This window comes from Triturus cristatus, chromosome 4_1 (genome assembly GCF_964204655.1).
Source record: "Triturus cristatus chromosome 4_1, aTriCri1.1, whole genome shotgun sequence".
Lineage (NCBI taxonomy): Eukaryota > Metazoa > Chordata > Amphibia > Caudata > Salamandridae > Triturus > Triturus cristatus.
In genome coordinates, this window is record NC_140585.1 from 1,166,218,404 (window position 1) to 1,166,239,621 (window position 21,218).

Here is a 21,218-nt window from a genome sequence, read left to right on the forward strand (position 1 = left end):
TCGATCTCCTCCTCCATCCGGGTGAATCTGTGAGCTGTACAAAGACAATCTGTAAAAGGAACATTTAAGTTGGTGTTAACTTTCTCTCACGTAGCACAAGTAACTTCTTCCTAAATAGACTGTTTCAATGGCTGCAGTATAGTTGGCGGTGAATGTGTTGATAGAGGATCCAACCAAATGGGGGAGGGCACCCTGTTAGATTTTGACTTAGTTTTGGGTGCTGGATCCTGAGGAAGTGCAGTGTCTGGAGGCATCGGATCGCCATTACTGCTGGAATAAACTGTCCCTTGGGGAACATAACAGAAAGTACAGGAGCCATCCTGCATGTTGGCAGAGAAATTGCAGGCTTCAGCACAAGCAGATTTTGCGTTGATTGGAGAAGGGGATCTTCTTTTGGCACCTATCATGGGGCTAACACCCTGAATTTTCAACAGGACCAATTGAATTGGTCCCTGTCAAAAAGGGTAAGGAATTTAGTCAGTGAGACAGTTCCAGACCCTCATCAGTGAGGCGCAGTTAAACAGTATCTGATGGCAGCACTCTGGTTGGTATCTAATATATTCTGATGTTATGTGTACAGGCAGAGTCGCAGCTGAATCTGCATGCCGCCCACCTGGCAGTGTTCAAGCAATATTGCTGGGGAACAGTTTTCCTAGATCAGGTCGAAGCCTGAAATGATCATACATAAAGGTCAGGAATTAGTGAGAAAATGCATTCATCAGGCTTAATAACTATGGAAACAGTTTTGGTCCCTTTGCTAAGTGGTAGGGTGTATACAAAGTTAATAATGCCAGGACATAAGAAAACGGGAAGATTCAATAACAATATTCTGTTTTTAGAAAATGTGGTTCAACTACAACAATGGAGGCTAAAGACAAAGCATAGCTTTCCTACAAAATATAGTAAGTTTGGCCTGCGGAAGGGTACCACAAAATGGGTACCTCTCGCTTGCCAATCAATGCTGGGTATGTGTGCTCTATAGGCCTCCCTATCTTACCCCGCCCAGCAAGCTGAAAAGACCACCCAATTCCCATAAAGGGGTGCAATGATACTTCATTAGAGCCCTATGTTATCCGTAATCTGTTTCAGAGGTGGGTGGAAACCACAGTTCTTCCAAAGCAAAGGACTTTAATAGTGGTCACTTCTCTGTTGCAATCACACATGAAAGGTATATACAATGAAAATGTTGAGCAAGTCAGGATACAATAAGTAAGCAATGGATTACCTCTCTACCATATGGACCACTTTTTTTAAGCCAAAAGTAAAGTTACCTAGCCTCCTGTTGTTGCCACTGTGTTGTATGCATCCCACCACCCAAAACATGCCCTAACTTTACTGGTTATTTCTTTTCAAATCATTGCAAACTAGACTCTCGGGCATGAAAGCAGAATACAAGGTAGAGTGTAGCAAGATAGTGAGCAGGGCAAGTCTTACTACAAAGCTTGCAAAGGGGCTGGCCAGGTGTGATCAGAAACGATTTACATGTCACAGAGGCAACTAAAATGCCAGCAACTCTCTAAACACACATTCAGTTATAATGACAGAAACATGAATACCAACTGATTCACATGCTGTGTCAAGACCTTCTACTCCATTAACAGCCCTGTTGAAAGGGCACTCCCTCTTGTGAAACTTGGCCACCGGTAACATCTTGCCCATAAAAATAAAAACAGGAGACAATGTGAGGTCCAATATTAGGTTACAGATAGCAACTGGTGTATATTTCACTGTCGTCTGTAAACACAACCACCCTTAGTAGAAAACTAATAAATAAATAAACTGTTGCTTCAAGTCCATTAACTTTGCTCTTGGCACCTAATTTGTCCCTAGTGGAACCCAGCTTTAGAGGGGATAAGAGGAAGATCTGCTGGCATTAATGACTGGATACATCCGATTCAGTGAAGAAATAGTCAGCAGACTGTGCTCTCTTCCCCAAAACTGAACTAAGCAACTGCTGAAATCCACTTACAGATGGAACAGCCAAGGGATGGGTGTTGTCAATGTTGCCAGCTGTTAAACAAACTAGCTGAACAAACTATAGCACTTTACGGATCAACTTGGGCTGCAGCCCCAGTAGGATTTTGTTGGGAAATTTATCATCTTGGAAACAACTGCAAATCCAGTGAAGCCTTACCAGAATTGGTTCCTGTGGGCTGTGGCTCCGATGCTTCGACGAATGTTTGAGATGTGCTCATCTAGAAGAGAAACAAAAATACTTACAATAAAGAGAAATACTTTTGAGTCTTTGTATACCCAACTGCAGGCACAAACACACACACACTCCGTTTTCTGTACTACGCTTTCAACCCTTGAAAGTACCATGTGGAAATATTCACATCCATCCAATTTGAGATACCGTTCCATAGACGAGATCACAATCTTGATAATTAAGGAATTATAATAAAGTCAAACATCTTTTAACAAATGTGTGTTTTAATATTTACCAGATTAATACCAAGTGAATCGAAAAGCTCAAAGAAAATCTAAACCAGTATCACTTTGCCTGCTGCACCATCAGTTGATAGCAGAAGGGGGCAAATATAATGGGCCCGTTCAATCCTTTGTCTCTCTCTAGAAACATCCCATAAATATGGTGAATGATCTCGTCGCGTCAAACCAGCCAGTCAACAATTTCCAACGAAAACACGCCTTTCAGAGATGCATGGTTCTTCATAAACTTAATGTAAGGTTTAAGGTCGTGAGGGGATCCATTCAACCTTTATCTATCCATCACACCGGGCAAGAGACATTCAGGTGACAACTATTGAACTTTCAGTTGCTTTCAAGCGGCATGTCTTGATGTGTTTGAAAAGATCTGGTTTAATCCGTTCCACTCAGTCACTTTTCTGTAGTGAATACATTTGGGGAAATAGGGCAGTGTGTACCCAAAAAAGAGCTACATCTGATGCATTTAGTTATAAATCCGTGTCACTTCTATCATCTAACAGAAAGTCTTAAAATGGCAAGCCCGAGTTACTTCTATCACCTAATAATTAACCTAAAATAACTTTTTCCACTCTGATATACTAAACACTTTTCTCGGCTTAATGCAATCACCTAGAAGTAATGCACGCAATGTGAGATATACAGCAGGTTGACAATATTAACAGAGCAATAGAGGAGGAACATGTTTTAAACACCAAGGAAGTTGCACCGTATCAAGTCAGCGCCATTACAGATGTGTTCCTGAAATAAGAGCACATTCCAGAGTGCCAGAGGAGTCTCTTTATACATACATTCTATGCTCAGAGAACGGCCACTTAAATATCAGGATCTTTATAGTGTCAACATCTACTTCCTCGACCTGGTAGAAACAGCAGGTCTCATCCTCATGAACGTCTCGGCCACCAAAGCCCTGGACTGGATCCGTTCCTTCCTTACCGGTATAACACTGCGAGTGAGATTACCACTGTTCCTCTCAGAACCCACGGAGATTGGCTGCAGAGTTCCACAAGGCTGTTTCTGAGCCCCACCCTCTTCAACGTCTACATGACCCAGCTTGCTGCCAGAGTCAGTAAACAGACTCAACATTGTCTCCTATGCCGATGACACCCAGCTGATCCTCTCCCTCACCAACAAGCCCACAATCGCAAGCAACAACTTTCGCGATGGTATGAAGGCCATCGCCACCTGGATGAGAGACAGCTGCCTCAAGCTCAACTCGGACAAGACCGAAACACTCATCCTGGGGTCCAACCCCTCCGCTTGGGAAGACTTCCTGGTGGCCAGCTGAGTTAGAACCCCCCCTCACCACCCCTCCACGCACAAAACCTCAGCATTATACTCGACTCTATGCTCACAACGAATCGCCAGATCGACACCGTCTCCTCATTATGGTTCCACACTCTTCGCCTGCTTCAAAAGACCTTCAGTTCGATCTTCACTGCGGACAGAAAGACGGTCGCCCAAACTCATAAGCAGTAGACTCTACTATGGCAACGCGCTGTACACAAGTGTCACCCAGAAACTCCTCAGTAAACTACAGAACAGTCAACACCGCAGCCAGACTGGTCCTCAACAACATCCCCTGCCACATCTCTGAACACCTATGAGAACCTCACTGGCTTCCAGTCAACAAAAGAGTCACCTTCAAGTTCTATACACACACCTACAAAGCCCCCCCATGACGCCGGACCAGCATATCTCAACCACCACCTCTTATTCCATGTAATCACCAGACATCTCCGCTCAAATGGCACATGCCACCATTCATCGGATCTGCAAGACCAAGACCGGAGGAAGATCCTTTTTTTACCTCGCTGCCAAACCTGTAACAGACTGCCTCTCCACCTCAGGCTATCCCCGTCGCTGACCCAATTCAGGAAGGATATCCAAACCTGGCTCTTCGACTGAACTGCATCGTCCAGTCAGACCTGCATGCCATGCCCATCCCCACCCTCCACGTGCACCTTGAAATCCTCATGGGTGAGTCTTCGCGCTTAACAAGTACTGATTGGTTTGGCAATGTGTTTTAGCCATGTTGTACACCAGTGTGGCTACTGTTCAGTACAACTAAAAGTTAGTCGCTGGAGTTGAGGTTGGCTGAAGTGGGGAAGATTTAAGTGAGGTTCAGTGGGGTGGATTGGGGTAGACCCGAGTGGGGCAGAATGGGGTACATTTTAGTAGGGTAGAGTGAGGCAGACTGGGGTAGAGTGAGGTAGACTGGACTGGGGTAGACTGTGTAGAGTGCGGTAGAATGGGAAAAACTGGGTAGATTGGCATGGTAGATTGGAGTGAGAGAGACTGACCTGGGGTAGACTGGCCTGGAGTGGGGACGATTGGAGTGGTGTAGTAGACTGGATTGGGTAGAGTGAGGTGGATTGGGGTAGATTGGAGTAGAGTAGTGTGGGGTAGATTAGGGCACGGTAGGTTACTTTAGGGCAGCGTGGGTTACATTAGGGCAGAGTGGAGTGTGGTGGATTGGAGCACGGTAGAGTGGTTTGGATTGCCGTACACTGGAGCTGGGTACGGTAGAGTGGGGTGGGTTATATTGGAGTGTAGTAGATTGTGGTAGATTGAAGTGGCGTAGACTGAGCTAGATTGGAGTGGGATAGACTGTAGTGAATTGTAGTGGAGTGGGGTAAATTGGAATGAAGTGGAGTTGATGGGGTTGTAGGCACTTGGACACCTAGCCTGCCACTTACCTGTGGCCTCCAGTTTGATTGTTCCTGCCAGATTGAGTGACATAGACGCTGCCCGGATTTTCCTGCCTGGGTTTTCCCACTCACTATTCCCCCAGCCAACATAAGCCCCGCCCCAGGACCTTCTTAATGCAGGCCGCATATGACTGAGCAGCAGATGCATGCAGCAGGCGCACCAACGGCAAGCCTGTAGGAGCACGTTTGAGCCTGAACCGTGACCAGCACCATGACCCCTGGCCCTCCCTCCCACGAAGATGCACCATCACTGAGCTCTACACCCTCGACCCCCAATGCCGCAACAAACACTGGCAACGTGCCTACCCACGCTCCTCGGTAGGATCCTTCACCTGCACCCACTGCCACTTCACCCACTGCAGCACAAACACTAGCCCACCAATCAGCCCCACCCCGAACACACCACAGACACCACCTGAACAAAAACACCAATTTGCCCTTCTCAATACACAACTTCACTTTTCAAACACACCATTGAGATTTTGGGACCTCATCTCCACCCTAACACCCGATGTAATCTTCCTCAATGAGATCAAACTACACCCCACTTCCGCACCCGACATCGCCACCGTAATACCTGGAGGATACAAGATCACCCATCACGACTGTATCAACAAGTCTGGCGGAGGGAACATCATAATACAGAAGGAATCCATGCAATGCACCACCACACATGACAACATTACCCCAGCCATGGAAAACTTCAAATTCCGACTCTAGACAGACAGCAAAACCACCATCAGGTTCACCCTCACCTACCGTCTTCCAGGGCCACGTCCAGCCATCTGCAACTTTGTCGCCCCCTCGCCGTAGACTCCAAGAACTACATTTTCTTCAGCAACATTAACTTCCATCTCGACAACCACAATGACATCAATACTACCTACCAAATAGACAGCATGATCATCATCAGACTCAACCAACTCGTCCACGATATCACACACACCGCAGGACACACACTAGACCCCATCTTCAACTCCAGTGACAGCATCAGGTACAGCCACACCATGGAACTCACCAGGAACCAACAACTCCTTCGTCCACCTCAACATCAGTTTACGGACCTCCGCCCCCAATCTGCCCAACGTCCGCTACCACAACTGGAGAAAAATCTCAAAGTACACATGGATCAAGGCCCTGAAGACCACGCACTACATCTCCTACAACAACCTAGACCAGGACGTCAGAAACTTCAACAATTGGATCAACAATTGCGTCAACAGCGTTGCTCCAATAAGCAGCAACACCCACAAAAGGTCCACCAAGCAGGCTAGCTGCTACAGTGAAGACCTCAGAACCGCTAAACAACACTGTAAACAACTGGAAAGGAGATGGTGCACCAGCAAGGACATGACCAACAAGATTGCCTTCAAAACAGCCCTCAACCGTTACCACAGACAGTTGAGAGAATCGAAGAAAAAGGCCTTAGCCTTATGCATTGAGTGATTCTTCATTAACAGCAAAGAACTCTTCAACATCGTCAAAGAATTCTCCAAACCCCTTGGCTGCAAGAAACATCATTACTCCCTCACAGGAACCCCGCGACAAAATTGCAAACTTATTCCATAACAAGATCACCAACATCTATAGAAACTCCAAACCACAGCCCAGGGCCATCAACATCATCAAGCAACACAATGACCCAGCTACCACCACAGACATCCGACTAACAGAATGGAGCCAGGTTGCCCCACAGAAAACCACCTTCATCATTAACTAGGTTCATTCAGGGACCCCCAAGAGACACATAAACTCACCACATCTTCAACCTAGGTGAAGCCCGAATTAGCCACGTACCCACCACCTTGTTCAACAACTACCGACCAATCTCCTTGCTCCTGTTCCCGGCCAAAGCATTATAAAAAGCCATCAACCAACAACTCTCTTCACATCTGGAACAGAACCTCCTACTCGACTCCTACAGATTCGGATTTCGCAGTACCCACAGCACCAAGATAGTCTTCATCATGGCTAACCAACGTCATCCGAGCCCTCCTCAACTGAGCAGAGACTGCGGCTCTGATCCTTCGAGACCTCTCGGCAGCTTTCGATACAGTCTTCCACCACACACTCCTCACAAGGCTGCACAGCATAGGCATCCAAGAAGGCACTCTCAGATGGATTGCCTCTTTCCTCATTGGAAGAATGTAAAAAGTCTGATTCCCACCCCCCTTCACCTCCGAACCCAAGAAAATAATATCTGGAGTACCCTCTCTTTTCAACACTTATATATGACACCTCTGGCCAACATTACCAAAAATCAACAGACGCAACATCATATCCTACACCGACGTAACATATCCTCTACGAAGACACCATCAAATACAACAACTACAACTGCATGACAGGCGTCACCAACTGGATGAAGGATAACTGCCTGCAGCTCAACACAGAGGTATTGATTTTCAGAAACAAAAGCTCCCCACGGAATACATCCTGGAGGCCTCAGAACTCAGACCTACTCTTACACCCACTGACCACGCTTGGTACCTATGCATCATTCTGGACACCAAGCTAACCATGACGACTCAGGTCAACTCAGTCTCCTCCTCCAGCTTCTTCATTCTCTGCATGCTTCATAAGATATTTAAATGGCTGCCCCAAAGCTCAAGAAACACCATCCCCCAGGCCCTCATTTCCAGCCGACTGGACTATGACAAAGCTCTCTAAGCAGGGATCGAAGCTCACCTCCTCAGACAACTACAGACCATACAGAACGCCGCAGCCAGACTTGTGCTGGATTTCCCTAGACGAACCCACATCACCCCCTACCTCAGAGGAACCCAACTTGCTCCCGGTACAAAAAAATGCCAGTTCAAGCTCCTGACCCATCCATACAAGGCCCTACACAACTGTGGACCCGCCTACTTAAACCACTACCTGAACTTCCATCAGCTCACCAGACACCTCTGCTCTGCATCCCCTTCGCTTTCGAAAATATGCAGTTTTTTCTCCTATTGCAAAATTTTAACAATATAACAATGTAACATGACTTTATAGAGGAATAAAATGTCACTCTTGAGAAATGAATGATTCTATTGTTTAACACGTATGAATGCTGTAGTATCTCTGGGCGCTGAAAAGGTGAGAGTTGAAGGGGGGGGGGGGGAGAGGTAACAGGAGATGGAGTGATTAAATAAAAATAAAAAAAGAAGCTCCTAAAACGAGAGCAGTGGATGGACACTATACTTGGTCCATGCTCTGGGGAGGGGTAAACAGAAGAGGCATGACGGATGCATGCCATGGACAAATGGAGACAAAGGTTATGAGAGCGACGACGAAGCGAGGAAATGGTAAGCCTATGGACGGGCTGAATTCCATAGATTGAAAACAACATGTCTTTTTGAGACAGCGCATGCGCTATATAGACAAGACCTAAAAAACAGTTAAAATGTGAGTCACATTCATCTGCACCAGATTGTCTTTTACTTGATCGTGTTGCAATAGCAGAGGCTAGATAATCTTTCTCTGATACAATTATTAATGTCACATCAATTTCAGAAAAAAAACAAATATTTTTAAAGCAATTGCAGGGAAAACAAATGTGTCTCAATGACACATTTATAGCAACTGTAATAATAAATATACAATGTGCACATTAATTTGAAGGCCAAATTCCACATTATTACCAAAGAACAGAAAAGCTGACAGAAGAAATGTGTTTAATGCTTCATAGATAGCATGTTACAAAGACTTTAGGCAGGAAAAAAGATTGTGCTTAATAATCACATCACCTCTTCAATGTGATCTTCCCTTACTGCTCACATTTAACCTCTAACATCCTTGTTTTTGGTTAAATATATTGATTCATACAACAAAATACAGAAGAAAAAAATTCTATGGCATAAATGATCTATTCAAATGTGCAAAGTATAATAAGCTATTTATTATCATTGTTAAGCGAGAGGAGGGACAATAATACCTGCTCGAAGCTTTGCCTCATGAATCATTACCCCTCCCCACACTGAACAATGGAGCGATTGCTTTATAGATACGTTTTTGGGTATGGCTGCACTGGAGATTGTGCTGAATAAGCCAATGGTTTTTTAGCTAACGCTGCAGTAGAGCTTATTTATGATACACCTTGGATAACATAAATATGGAGTTCATGCTTGACAGACAATTAGTTTTGCCTTTTGAAGTAGCGAGCAGAGTCTGGCCATAGAGCAAGATGGCCGCTTCTGGTCAGAGCTCCGGAGACCGATAGGGAGAGGAGTCGCCCAAATGTGACCTAAACTGCGCTACAATGTCCCTAATTTAGAGACCGATACAGTTAAAATGAGGGATCGGAGCAAAGAGCTACACTGAATCACAACGAGCCTCACCTCTTGACTCCAGGGCAGCGAGCACATTCGCAGATTGCACTCCCCTACAGAGCACACATCACAGGCCATGGCCAGCAGAACAGGCAGCCACTCTGCACATTTGAGCAGGAGACAAAGTAGAGTGTAGTGCGCCAGTGTTCCAGTTGAGGGCACGAGGGAGGAACATACGATTGCCATTCAGGCCCTTACATGGAGGATATGCAGCCTGGATGGTAACACCACTGTCCCAGCATCATCGTCAGCCCAGGAGATCGGGAGCCCTATGGTGACTGCTTGCTGTACCTGAAGTAGGCCCCTCTCGCTCTCTTTCCTCTTGACCCAAGATGGGGCCCTGAACTGCGACAAGACTTGTGCACTCTATAACCCACAGAGGAGTATACCCCACTGTAAACAATGGAGTCTGGTGCATAAATGGGCCCCTCTGCTACCCGCGATCAGTACTTCAAGCCATACCTACCTCATAAGCTGGAGTTCTGTACCTGGAATAAGGATAAGTTGGATTGGCTTTAGGTGGGCCTGCTAGGAGAGACATAGGGAAGGGGGCTCCAGCAAGCCTAATAACTAAAGCCACAAATAAGATAAGCACAGTATCAACCGGATGAGGCCAACTTTAGGCCCCTTGCACAGGGTACGGCCAATCTGCTAAAGGTCCTGTAATGTAAAAAAAAAACCATTACCAAGATGCCATTTCTCCCACACATTCCCTGTTTTGTTCATGGACAGAAAACTTGCCCCATTACCATATGAGGGGCCCACCACAATACCAAATTACTCAACTTCTCGAATGGCCAGCAAATAACAAGGGCCCTCTACTTTGATCTATGCAGGGCTACTGCTGCATTTTTAGACAGTACTTCGCTCATTCCACAACTCTGACCGCCTGGCCGTGGACACTGAGTGACTGGTTCTGTGAGCACACTAAAGCTCTCCACAGATCCACTTGCACTGTACTCAGCGACATAAGGCTGGGAAGTTATAGGGAGAATATCATCGTATCATCCAATGTCTGAGTGAGCTGTTGCTGTTCTACTCAGGACACCTGGGGAGGACATCAATCTGTAAAAGAGGCTACTTTAACAGTGACCTGCCTTTATAACAAGTCTTTACTCAGTTACCACTGACATTTTCTCTGGCCACCACCTTTCATCTAAGTGAACAAGTTACTTACCTTCGGTAACGATGCATCTGTAAAAGACATACATTAGTTATAGATTGCCTACCTTAGAATTACCCCCAGGCGTCAGACTGGATCCATAGAAATGTTTTCGTAGCAGCACCCCTGCGCGTCGGTAGGTGGCGTAGTCATCGGCATCAAGGTCGCCGGAATGACGTCGCGGTAGACGCCACCCCTGCATGCTGACGTCAGTTCCAACACTAATTTCCACGCCAGAGCCATGCAAGACACTGACCACTGGTGCACAAAACTAGGGCCCTGTAAGGGAGTCCCTAACCCTGGAAGTCAGTTTGCATAACAGCAGAGATGGGTGGGGCGGTAAGGAATCTATAACTAATGTATGTCTCTACAGATGCATCGTTACCGAAGGCAAGTAACTTGTTCATCTGAAAGAGACCATTAGTTATAGATTCCTTACCTTAGAATAGATACCCCAGTAATACCAACCCTTGAGGTGGGTCTACAAACTAAGTTCACACCAGGAAGTCCTGGAAAACGGAATGGCTGAAAAAGCTGTCTCTCCGGATTTGGATGTCCAGGCAGTAGTGCTTAGTAAACGTGTGCAGGGATGCCTGTCAGATATCAACCAGCGGAACTCCACGTCCCAAAGCAGTAGTAGCTGCAGTCACCCAGGTAGAGTAGGCGTGCAGTCCTACTAGAGGTTCCTTTTTAGCCAAAGAATAGCAGATCTTAATGCATAGGATGACCAATCGAGAGATTGTACGTTTGTGCACTGCCCGACCTTTCTAGGCACCCACATAACCCACAAAGAGTTGATTGTCCACCCGGAAATCTTTAGTGCAGTCAAGGTAGAAAGATAGCGTACGTTTTGGGTCCAGACAGTGGAGCCTCCTCTCCTCTTTGGAAGGGTGCAGAGGATGGAGGAAGGTGGGCAATGTGATGGTCTGACCTATTTGGAAAGAGGTAACCACTTTGGGCAGAAAAGAGGGTCTAGTATGGAGGACTACTTTGTACGGATGGACAGCAAGAAAGGGAGCTCTGGAAGGTAAGGCTTGAGGCTCACTCACCCTGTGATCAGAGGTGATGGCAAGCAAGAAAGCAGTCTTCAAAGTAAGGAGGCGTAGAGGACAATTACGTAGTGGCTCAAAGGGAACACACATAAGGTAAGTGAGGACAAGATTCAAGTCCCACTGGAGCATTACAAAAGGAGGAGGAGGAAAGAGATGAGTAATGCCATTCAGAAATCTGTTAACAATAGGGAACTTGAAAAGAGAAGGCTGATCAGGAAGCCGAAGAAAGGCCGAAATGGCCAAATGATATTCTTTAAAGGTTCCCAGAGCAGAGCCCTGCTGGGCCAAAGAAAGAAGGAACAAAAGAACCTCAGAAAGAGGAGAAGAAAGGGGATCCACAGCCTTTACTATGCACCAAGCTACAAATTTGTTCCATCTACAGTCGTATACCGTTTTAGTGGAGGGACGCCTGGCTGCCAAGATGACATTACAGACTTCGGGAGGAAGGTCGAAAGCTGTCAGCTGTCACCGCTCAATCTCCACACAAGGAGGTGGAGACTGGACAGGTTCGGGTGGAGGACCGTCCCCTGCTGCTGTGACAGAAGATCCTCCCAAAGGGGCAGTCTAATCAGAGGATCGATGGCCATGCTCAAGAGCTCGGGGTACCAGACTCTTCGTGCCCAGTCCGGAGCCACAAGAATGACTTGGGCCCAGTCGCGCTCGATCTTCAGCACTTTAGTCTCCAAAAAAACAGGCATTACTCTCCTGCGGGAGAGTCATCTGCCACAGGTTGAGGATTAAAAACTTTTAACTTGAGCGGGTGGCGTAGATCCTCTTCAGTTGCCGAAGCCCATAACCAGATCTGTATTCTACTGCTTCCCAAACTGGCTCTGGAAAATACGAGGTTGCAATACTGGTGACAAAATCTCTTCCATGCATAGTTTTTCGGTCCTGGGTCGATGAAGAAACAAAATATATTATTTCTAAGCTCCGGATCAGAGATAGTATTATCAGTGTAGGTTCAATATATGCCCATATTGGTAACAAACTAGCCATCCTTCTCCGACTTAACAGAATTGTAGCCTAAATTAGCAACACACAGATACTACTTGAGGGAAGGCTGGAACCTAGCCACTGAAGCTGTCCTAGACAGTACAGGTCCGATAGACACGACTCTTAACCAAGATAGGGCGGCACTGAAATTATACATGAGGATTACAGCCTCAATGACATTTGGCGCCTTTTACACCCAATAGACAACAGGTATTTAGATCACTGAAGCATGCATAGCACCCATTCAAGATTAGATGACTTCTTAGTCTTCCTAGCAGTAGTACCGACAATACCGCACTCTTAGCAAGTTAGAAATCTCTCTCTCTCCTACCAAGCATCCGTATGAGTGCAGACTGACTGAAACCTGAGTACACCTCATAGAAAACCATGGAGTCACTAAATCTCACATCATAAAATGCCCACTGACAAAGCCTAACTGAAATCCCGTCAACTACCTCAAAGGCAAATTCTTGGGAGTGTTCGGCACAAATACTTTGATCCACTGCCTAAACCACCATTAGAGGACAAATTATGAGACTGCACTGGCCAACAGATGTAAAACGGAGCGACAAGTGACCCTAGGACATGACAATCAATCCATATCCCAAGCATTTGCTGCTAACTGAAAGAAAGGTTGCAATGGACTCTTGAAAAGGCATAGATGGTTCTGAATACACTTCTTTCTGCTGAAATACATCCTCTATAGGCTCAAAGTCTGCCACTGAGAACAGGGAGACAAAGAAGGCAGGCTGCTGGCTGCCCAACTCAGGGTGAAAGAGGTTATGTTAGCCATTCCTGCGAGATAAGACAGCAAAGGTCAATTAATCAAAGACCCTCAGGGGACAGCCACAGCATTTGCAGATTATTGTAGAGGGCTCTACAGCACTGAATTAAAGGATGATAAGGTTCACTAAAAATGTTTTATTTGAGGGCCTAGTACTCCAGCGTCTCAATGAGGATGGCAGGGCACTCCTGAAAAAAACAAAAGAAATCCCTCAAGCAATAGCTGCTCTCCCTTACAAGCAGTGCAGTTGCTGCTATTCGAGGTCTTTAAAGAAGCAGAGGCAACTGGAAACATAATGTTGCTCTCGAACATGGCACTAATCCCAGTTCTCCTAGTTGATCCAAGGTCACCTAGATTCAGTTATTGCCAAGGTGACCACAGAATATGCAAAATTTGTCTCTCTTGAATTTGTTGCTATGTAGCAGGGTACAAGCTGTGAAAATTGCAGTGGTCCCGCAATTTATGTTTGTACTGGGTATGCTGCCACTTACAGTTAAGATTTCTTTGCTGCAAATATTGACAAGAGTGAAAATTTTGCTTTGGGTAATACGAAACCAAGGCTGCAAATTTCAAAATTTATAGTGCATAGGAAATGTGCCGGTAGTTTACCATGCGATAAGCACTTTTATACAGAAGTCAATTTTTGCCAGTTAGAATATAAGTGGCCTGGATCAGGAGATTATGCACCCCCGTCTGAATACTGGTGTCAGTTTCCATCCTCTTTATAGGGTGCCTTCGAGGCGAATCGATCGAGGTGAACGGATTAAACCAATATCTTACTCTGAGAGGTGCACTTTTCAGTAATAAGTGCTTAACAACAAGACTAATGGCATATAAAAGCCATGAAACGTGGAGGTGGGTGGGTAGGTGTGTAATCTGCAGGTAGATACAGTATCCACTAGAAAAAGCATGACTGAAATTAAGTAACTTGTTCTTCTGATGGATACTTCTACCTGCAGGTTCATCTTTTGAATACATTCCAATGAAGTCCCACACCTGGAGGCGGGTGCGTGGCTGGTTACAGCAAGAAATTCTGCAGTAGAAGGGTACTGGTTAATGAAGCCTTATATGAATCTCCTAACAATTGGAGATGTAAGAGAGAAGGCTGGTCAGGTAATCATGCAGTGGGCTAGAGACAAGACAAAACAGAGAAAATTAGACATGTGAGCCTGAAGGGGATCTGTTGTAACTATCTGTATACCATTTAACAAATTTGACCATATACTGAAATTAACTGTTTTAGTGGTGAATATCCTAGCACATAAAATAACATCCACCACTTCCAGGGCAAACAAAACACAACAAGTTTTCTCCGCTCAGTCTCGAGGAACATGGGCGAGTGGTTCTGGAGGCCGGGATGTAGAATCTGCCTCTGCGAAAGTAGGACTATAGTGTGAGGGAAAGGGAGTGAAGGGCCCAGAGAGAGGTGAATGAGGTCCGCTTACCACACCCTCCGTGGCAAGTCTGAGTCAATTAGAATTATTTGGGCCTGGTCGAGGTAAACCTCTCTCAAACCATGAGGAATTAAGGGTAATGGGGTGGAGGGGCAACACGTAGTGAAGTGGAAAGATCCATTTCAAGCTGAACGGATCACCAAATACTCCCTGCATAGGATACTGAAGGGCACATCATTTTGGGTAGAGAGTGCTCTAGAGAGAGGCAAACTGGTCTATCTGTTGAGCTCCCAAAAATTGGAAGGTGTCCTGGACTACCTCTAGGTGGAGGTGCCTCTTATGTTCGGCAATATGACAAAATGGTCAGCTCGCATATTGAACAGATGGCCACGTAATTAGCTACCATGCAAATCTGATGATCTTGCATCCAGGACCACAGTCGTAGATCTCCTCTGAGAACAAAAGAAACCCCGCTTCCCCTTGCTGTTGATGTACCAGAATGCAGTTGTGTTGTACGCTAAGATCTGAACATACTGATAGGGAAGGGAGGAAAACCTTGAGCGCCAGACTTCTCCTGCAATTCCAAAAGATGGATGTGCAAAATCTATTCTTCTGGAGGCCAGGGTCCCATGACCTCCATTTCCTCCAGATGAGCTCCCCACCCTATAGTGGAGGCATCTGTAATTACTGTAGCTACAAGCAAGAGAAACTAACTGGATTTACTTGATGCAGATCCACAGCAGTATCCCTGAAGATCCAGATACGAGCTTGGTGATCTCCATTGTGTGGTGACCACTGCCTGCAGCAGTACCAATGGAGAGCCCTCATGTGCCAGCGTGCATCAGTAACTAAAGGTAGGCAGGAGGCGAGGCTACATAGACGGAGTAGGACCGTCACGACTGGAATGATCCTCCAACATCGTAATCATAACCTGAATGTCTTGAATTCTCGTCGGAGGGAAGGCTCAATTCGATGTGGTGTCCAGTACTGCATTAAGAGGGAACCAGGAGAGATCTGGGCTAGTTGATGGAGATGCCAAGGTTGCGCAACAGATGAGTTGTCACCTGCAAGCGGCGAGACATTATCTCTGGAGAGCTGGCTTTGATGAACCAATTGTCTAGGTAAGGGAACACTGGAGTGCCCAACCTTTTGAGATGGGCCACTATTACCTTCGTAAAGACTCAAGATGTGCAGTGAAGCCAAAATGAAAGACAGCAAACTGATAACATTCGGAACTGACTGTGAAGCAAAGGAATTTCCTAAGAAACTGTAGAATCAGGATGTGGAAGCAAGTATTCTACAAGTAGATCACCACTATCCAATCTTCGGCTTCCAGCACAAGCAGAACCTGAACTAGGGACATCATTTTGAATATTTCCTTTATGAGGAACCAATTTCAAACCCTGAGGTCTAGGATCGAACAAGACCATCGTCCATTTTGGGGATCAAGAAGTAACAATTACATCCTGTACCGCGTTCCTGCTCTGGAACCAACTCCAACTGTGCCCTTGTGAAGCAAGGTAAACAGCCTGTTGAAGAATATGCAGAAGGTCTTGCAGGAGTGCATCTGGTTAGGGAGGAATGGGAGATAGTGATTGTTGGAAGGGTAGGGCATATCCCGTGCTCAGATTTGCAAGACCCAAAGCCCTGAAGTGATGGCTCTCCATGCTTGTGGAAATGCTGATACCCATACTCCAATGGGTAGAATGTGCTCTGATAATGTGAAACTAGGGCTCCTATCCTTAAGTGACTGTTTGCAGAGGATGAAGTAGAAGGTATGGGGCAAAAAAAGGGTAGGGAAGAAAGGGTAGGATTCATTGTTTTCCACTGCCACACCCTTTGTAATGTGTGTAGAGAGAGTTTGTCTTCTGCTATTGTTGAGAAGAATATTGTTGACGCCATCGATAGAAGATTCCTCAACTAAACCACCAGATTTTTCAAAATTGATGGTAATTCCTAGGATGTGCATGCATGCCAAGCGGCCTTTCAGGATCTTTGAATCTTTCAAATGCCGAGTATGCCTTGGCAATAAAGAAACTAGAGCCATCAAAAGTCAATGAGTTTTGTCTGGACATCCTGCAAGAAATCTGAATTCCGCAGCCAGGTGTGTTTTCCTTGGGAGACTGAAATCCCCAAAGCTCTACACACCAAGAGTAGTGTAGTGTACAGGCTGGATTGTGTGACCTACATTGCATTGGCCTGACAATCGTTAATTAGCTCTTTAGAGTGGGCTTAAAGCTCATTCGACAGGATAAGGATAACAGCCTGACCAGAGTCCAACAAGGAATGCACATATCTTCCCGCAAGGCAAGTGGCAATTTTAAAATTCCAGAACCATACTTCCAGCTGAAAACACCTTTTTTGCATATTGTTCTACCTTCTTTGACTCCCAGAGGGTGTAGATGGAAATGATCTGGGAGTAGGTTTTGAAGAACATGAAGCCTGTACTACCAGGATTTCTGGGGATGAATGGGTAGACAAGAAGTCGAGGTCACTAGGGGCAGCTTTGTATAAGTGAGCTATCTGCCTGGATAGAAGCTGTGGAAGTTGTCAGCTTCTCCTAAATAGCCGAAATAGGCTCAGTCAGGGCTTCATTAAAAGTTAGCAGTGGCTCTGCAGTGTGAGAAGCAGAATATAGCAATTCCATGAAAATGGTTGCTTTGACCTCAATTGAGGCAATAGCAGGTCAAGCATTTCTGCTGCTTTTTTCACAACTAAGTGATATGAAGTCATCTCAGGTAGAAGAAGGTCTGTTGGGGAGAGCAGTTCCCACTCAGGGGAAGTGTCCAGGACACTTACATCCTTCAAGCCTGCAAAGTCCGGGTCGATTAGATGTTCTGCACCTTCTGTAGAAGGTATATGTTCTTCGTGATCTTCATCATCGAAGAAAAATCTAATATCTCTTCTACCAGCCTCTGCGCTCCTCTCCTAGAACGGATGATACATAAGAAGCAAGGATTCAGAATGGATGGGTAGCGGCTCCGGCACTGTTGTTTATAGCGCCAGCGATGTCATTTGTTGCGCTGTTGGAATAGACTGCAGCCACGATGATCAGCTGTATTCGGACACCAATGGAGAAGAAGTTGGAACAAATAACAGAGGTAGAGTTGACTTTGAAGTCACTGGCGACAGTTGCGTCGATACCCAGGACACGAGTCAACAGCAGGAAGGGTGTGAAGGGTGCAGGCTGGTAAGGAGCTTCCCAGGGAGTATGCCATCTGTCCCATGGGGCCAGTCGGGGCACCAGAGGGAACCCTAGCCTTGTTGAAGATGTTGAACACATGGCGTTCACAAACAGTAATGTGTGCATCCCAAGTATACTATTCCAGGTATAGGAAACAGAGTACAGATGTCCAGACTGGGGCCTCCGAATCCACGCCACAAGTAGCACATTAGCTGGAACCACTGCCGGGTTAGATGGAGCTGCTTGTGCCGGACTTGCAAAAGTCGCCTGGATCAGTGGAGAGCCAGAAGCCACCTCATCTTCAGTAGGTTGTTCTTGGTAAACATAGGAAGTGGAGTAGTTGACGCTCTTGAGGGCTTGCTTCTTGAAAAGCCATGATTGAACTTGTGTCTTCTCTTTTTCTTGTGTTTTCTCTTCAATTACTTGGAAGGAAAAGCAGACAGTTTTTTATTTTGGATGAGATTTCCAACATCCCGATGTTCATCCCACATTTTGGTCATGAACATCTTGACTTCTATTCCTTTAAGCTGCTTAGAATGCATTTTTTGACAGGAGTCGCAAGCATCAACATCATGGTCAGATCCAAGGCACAATAGACGGATGTAATGATGGTAAATGGCATGAAGATAAGAGAACTGACATCAGCATGTCGACAGGGGCACTTTGTGGTTCCAGTGACGTCACTAAAAGCTATTGAAAAGTTTCCACATCCAGAGTGATGCCTAGGATGTTCAAAAGGTGAGGAATCTGCAGGCAGAAGTATCCATCAGAAGTATCTGGGTCCTGGTCCTCAATCGTGAATATCCTCAGCAGCACCTTGGACTTACCAATACATATCATGAATAAACTGGTCTTGCTACAGGACTTGGCTGACATCCCATACTGAACAAGTGGTGCCTACTGAAAAATGCCTTAACCGCGGTCAAGATTTACATATTGCGATATTGGCGATCACTTAGATGACCAATGCATGATGAAAGGTTGACAAACATAAAACAGCATCCTATGAATGACTTGCATACAAACTGCAGGACAACAATGACATATTTTTCTGCATTTGGGTGCAATTCACCGAGAATAACACATGAGGCAGATGGGGTATCATCTCCTCATATGTGTCTGTATTGATGAGCGTCCCTCCTCAGATGAGCCGGAGACAAACACTGGGTCCCTATTACTAATTAGATGTTGAGGGACCCAGTGTACGTCTCCGGATAATCTCATTCATTTTTACCTACACACTACTCCTTACCTCCCTCTTCTCGCCCACCTCCTCTTTCCTTCTCCTTTGGTTCTTTCTATTTTGATTCTATATACCATAGTACTTTTCCTAGATTATACTCTTAATCTTATCCATAACTGGATGATTTTACTGTGCCCTTGTTAAAACTTTAGATAAACCGGCGCTCTTAACAGGTGGCTTGGTGAAAAGAAATTACAGTTCTGCCGCTTGGTTCTCTTGCTCATTACAAGCAGAGAAATGCAAACGTAAACAGCTGTAAAGGAAATGGAGGAATGCTTTTTTACAGAAATTTAAGACGACCTTTTAAATTAGCACTTAAGAATTTTCGTAAAAATATGATGGAGAAGGGTGATGCATTCGCTGAGAAAATCACAGCAGCTAATTCACTAGGAGGAGATCTTGTTCAAAACTTTATATACTTAAAATTAGGTCTTGGAGTATTACAGCCAATAGATGTTGTCAACAGAGATACTCATGAGTACAGCAACTGATTATTGTACAAGAGTAGCATACTGGTCTGTTTCCAATTTCATTTTGCTAATTCTGAAACGGGGATTAAGAAATCTATTAAAAGACTTGAGGGCAATGCTAGTGTACTGGAAACACTTTAGGTAGGCTTGGTGAATTCTCCCCTCAAAACTCCAATTTGTCCTATAAATGTATCTAAAATGGGGGCAGGGCATGGCATTTACTCTGGACTTATTATCTGGGGCCGAGATCGGCCCAGGGACGGAAGCCATTTACCCCCATTTTTGATTGTACAAGTCTGGGGGGGGGGGGGGGGCTGCATGTCTTCCCCCTCCCCTCTGCCCCCCCATTTTTGAATGCCAGGCCGCCTGGAGATGGGGTACCGGTGGCATAATCGGCCCAGGGAGGGGGGCTGTGTTCCCACTCCCCCATTTAGTATATGGATGGGCCCTGAGATTGGGTCCCTGGGGCTGTAATCTGCCCAGGGAGGGGGGCTGCTTGCCCATCCTGGGTTACCTAAATGCCCTGCAACTGACCCCCTGTGCTGTGCATGGCCAAAGGCCATGTATGGTGCAGGGTTGGGTGCCGGCAGGGGTTTGGTTGGAGGGCCTAGCCACAGGCCAAGCCCAGCGGCCACTCCTCGCTGCACAAGGCCAAAGGTTGTGCACGGCAGAGTTTGGATTAATGTACGGTAATTAAATATTGCTTAGCATTAAAAAAACTAGTAATTCACAGGAAGAAAAAAAAAAAGGTTACAGGGACTTTATAGTTGGAAAGTAGAATTTAAAAAAACTTCAAAATGTACTAAAAAAACAAAGGTTACAGAGATGTTATAGGTATGTACAGATTTTACACGCACAAAACCATAGAAATTCAGCAGTTACAGTTGATATTTTGCTCAATAAACTAATTCATGGTCTAAGGGAACTATAACTCGCACCCTCGCCATTGGGCCATCTCGCTCCAATGGAAGGTCGACACCTGCAGGAGCAAGCAACACCAGAAAAATGTTGCTGGCAGCCATTACAGGACTCGGGGACTTAGTCCCCTTGTCCTGAAGTAAAAAAAAAAAATAATAATAATATATGGAGACAGGGTAGAGATTCCCTGACCCCCTAGGCCCTATGGGGGGGGACCTAGAGGGACTCCTTCCCCAAACCCCCCACAAGGGCTCCAATAATAAAAATGCTGCAATCCCTCAAGATGAGGGAAGAAAATGGAAAAACAAAGAACGGCGGCCAGACCGCATTCATTAATTATAAGCCTCAGGGAACACACCTCCGAGCCATCATCATTAAGGGGAAGGGGCCTAAGTCGCCCCTCTCCGAGCTATTAAGGACCCAGTTAACCCTCCCCTGGGGCCGGCTCCCATACTATGTACCGGGGAACCCACCTCCGGGACACAGCAGTTTCCCTACCCGGCAGAGAAACCGCTCACTTACCAGGCGCATTTTTTTTTTATCTCT

The 21,218-nt window shown here is 45.8% G+C and overlaps 1 protein-coding gene across 10 annotated transcripts in view; it reads right to left on the reverse strand.

Annotated features, from left to right (window-relative positions):
- Positions 1 to 21,218, reverse strand: part of WIZ (WIZ zinc finger) — an 869,393-nt gene that overhangs the window by 516,082 nt on the left and 332,093 nt on the right. For all 10 annotated transcript variants that reach the window (XM_085654347.1, XM_085654345.1, XM_085654350.1 and 7 more), the window contains exon 3: positions 2,135 to 2,195. In XM_085654347.1, the coding sequence (XP_085510473.1) occupies positions 2,135 to 2,195 (61 nt within the window). The remainder of the gene's footprint in view (positions 1 to 2,134; positions 2,196 to 21,218) is intronic.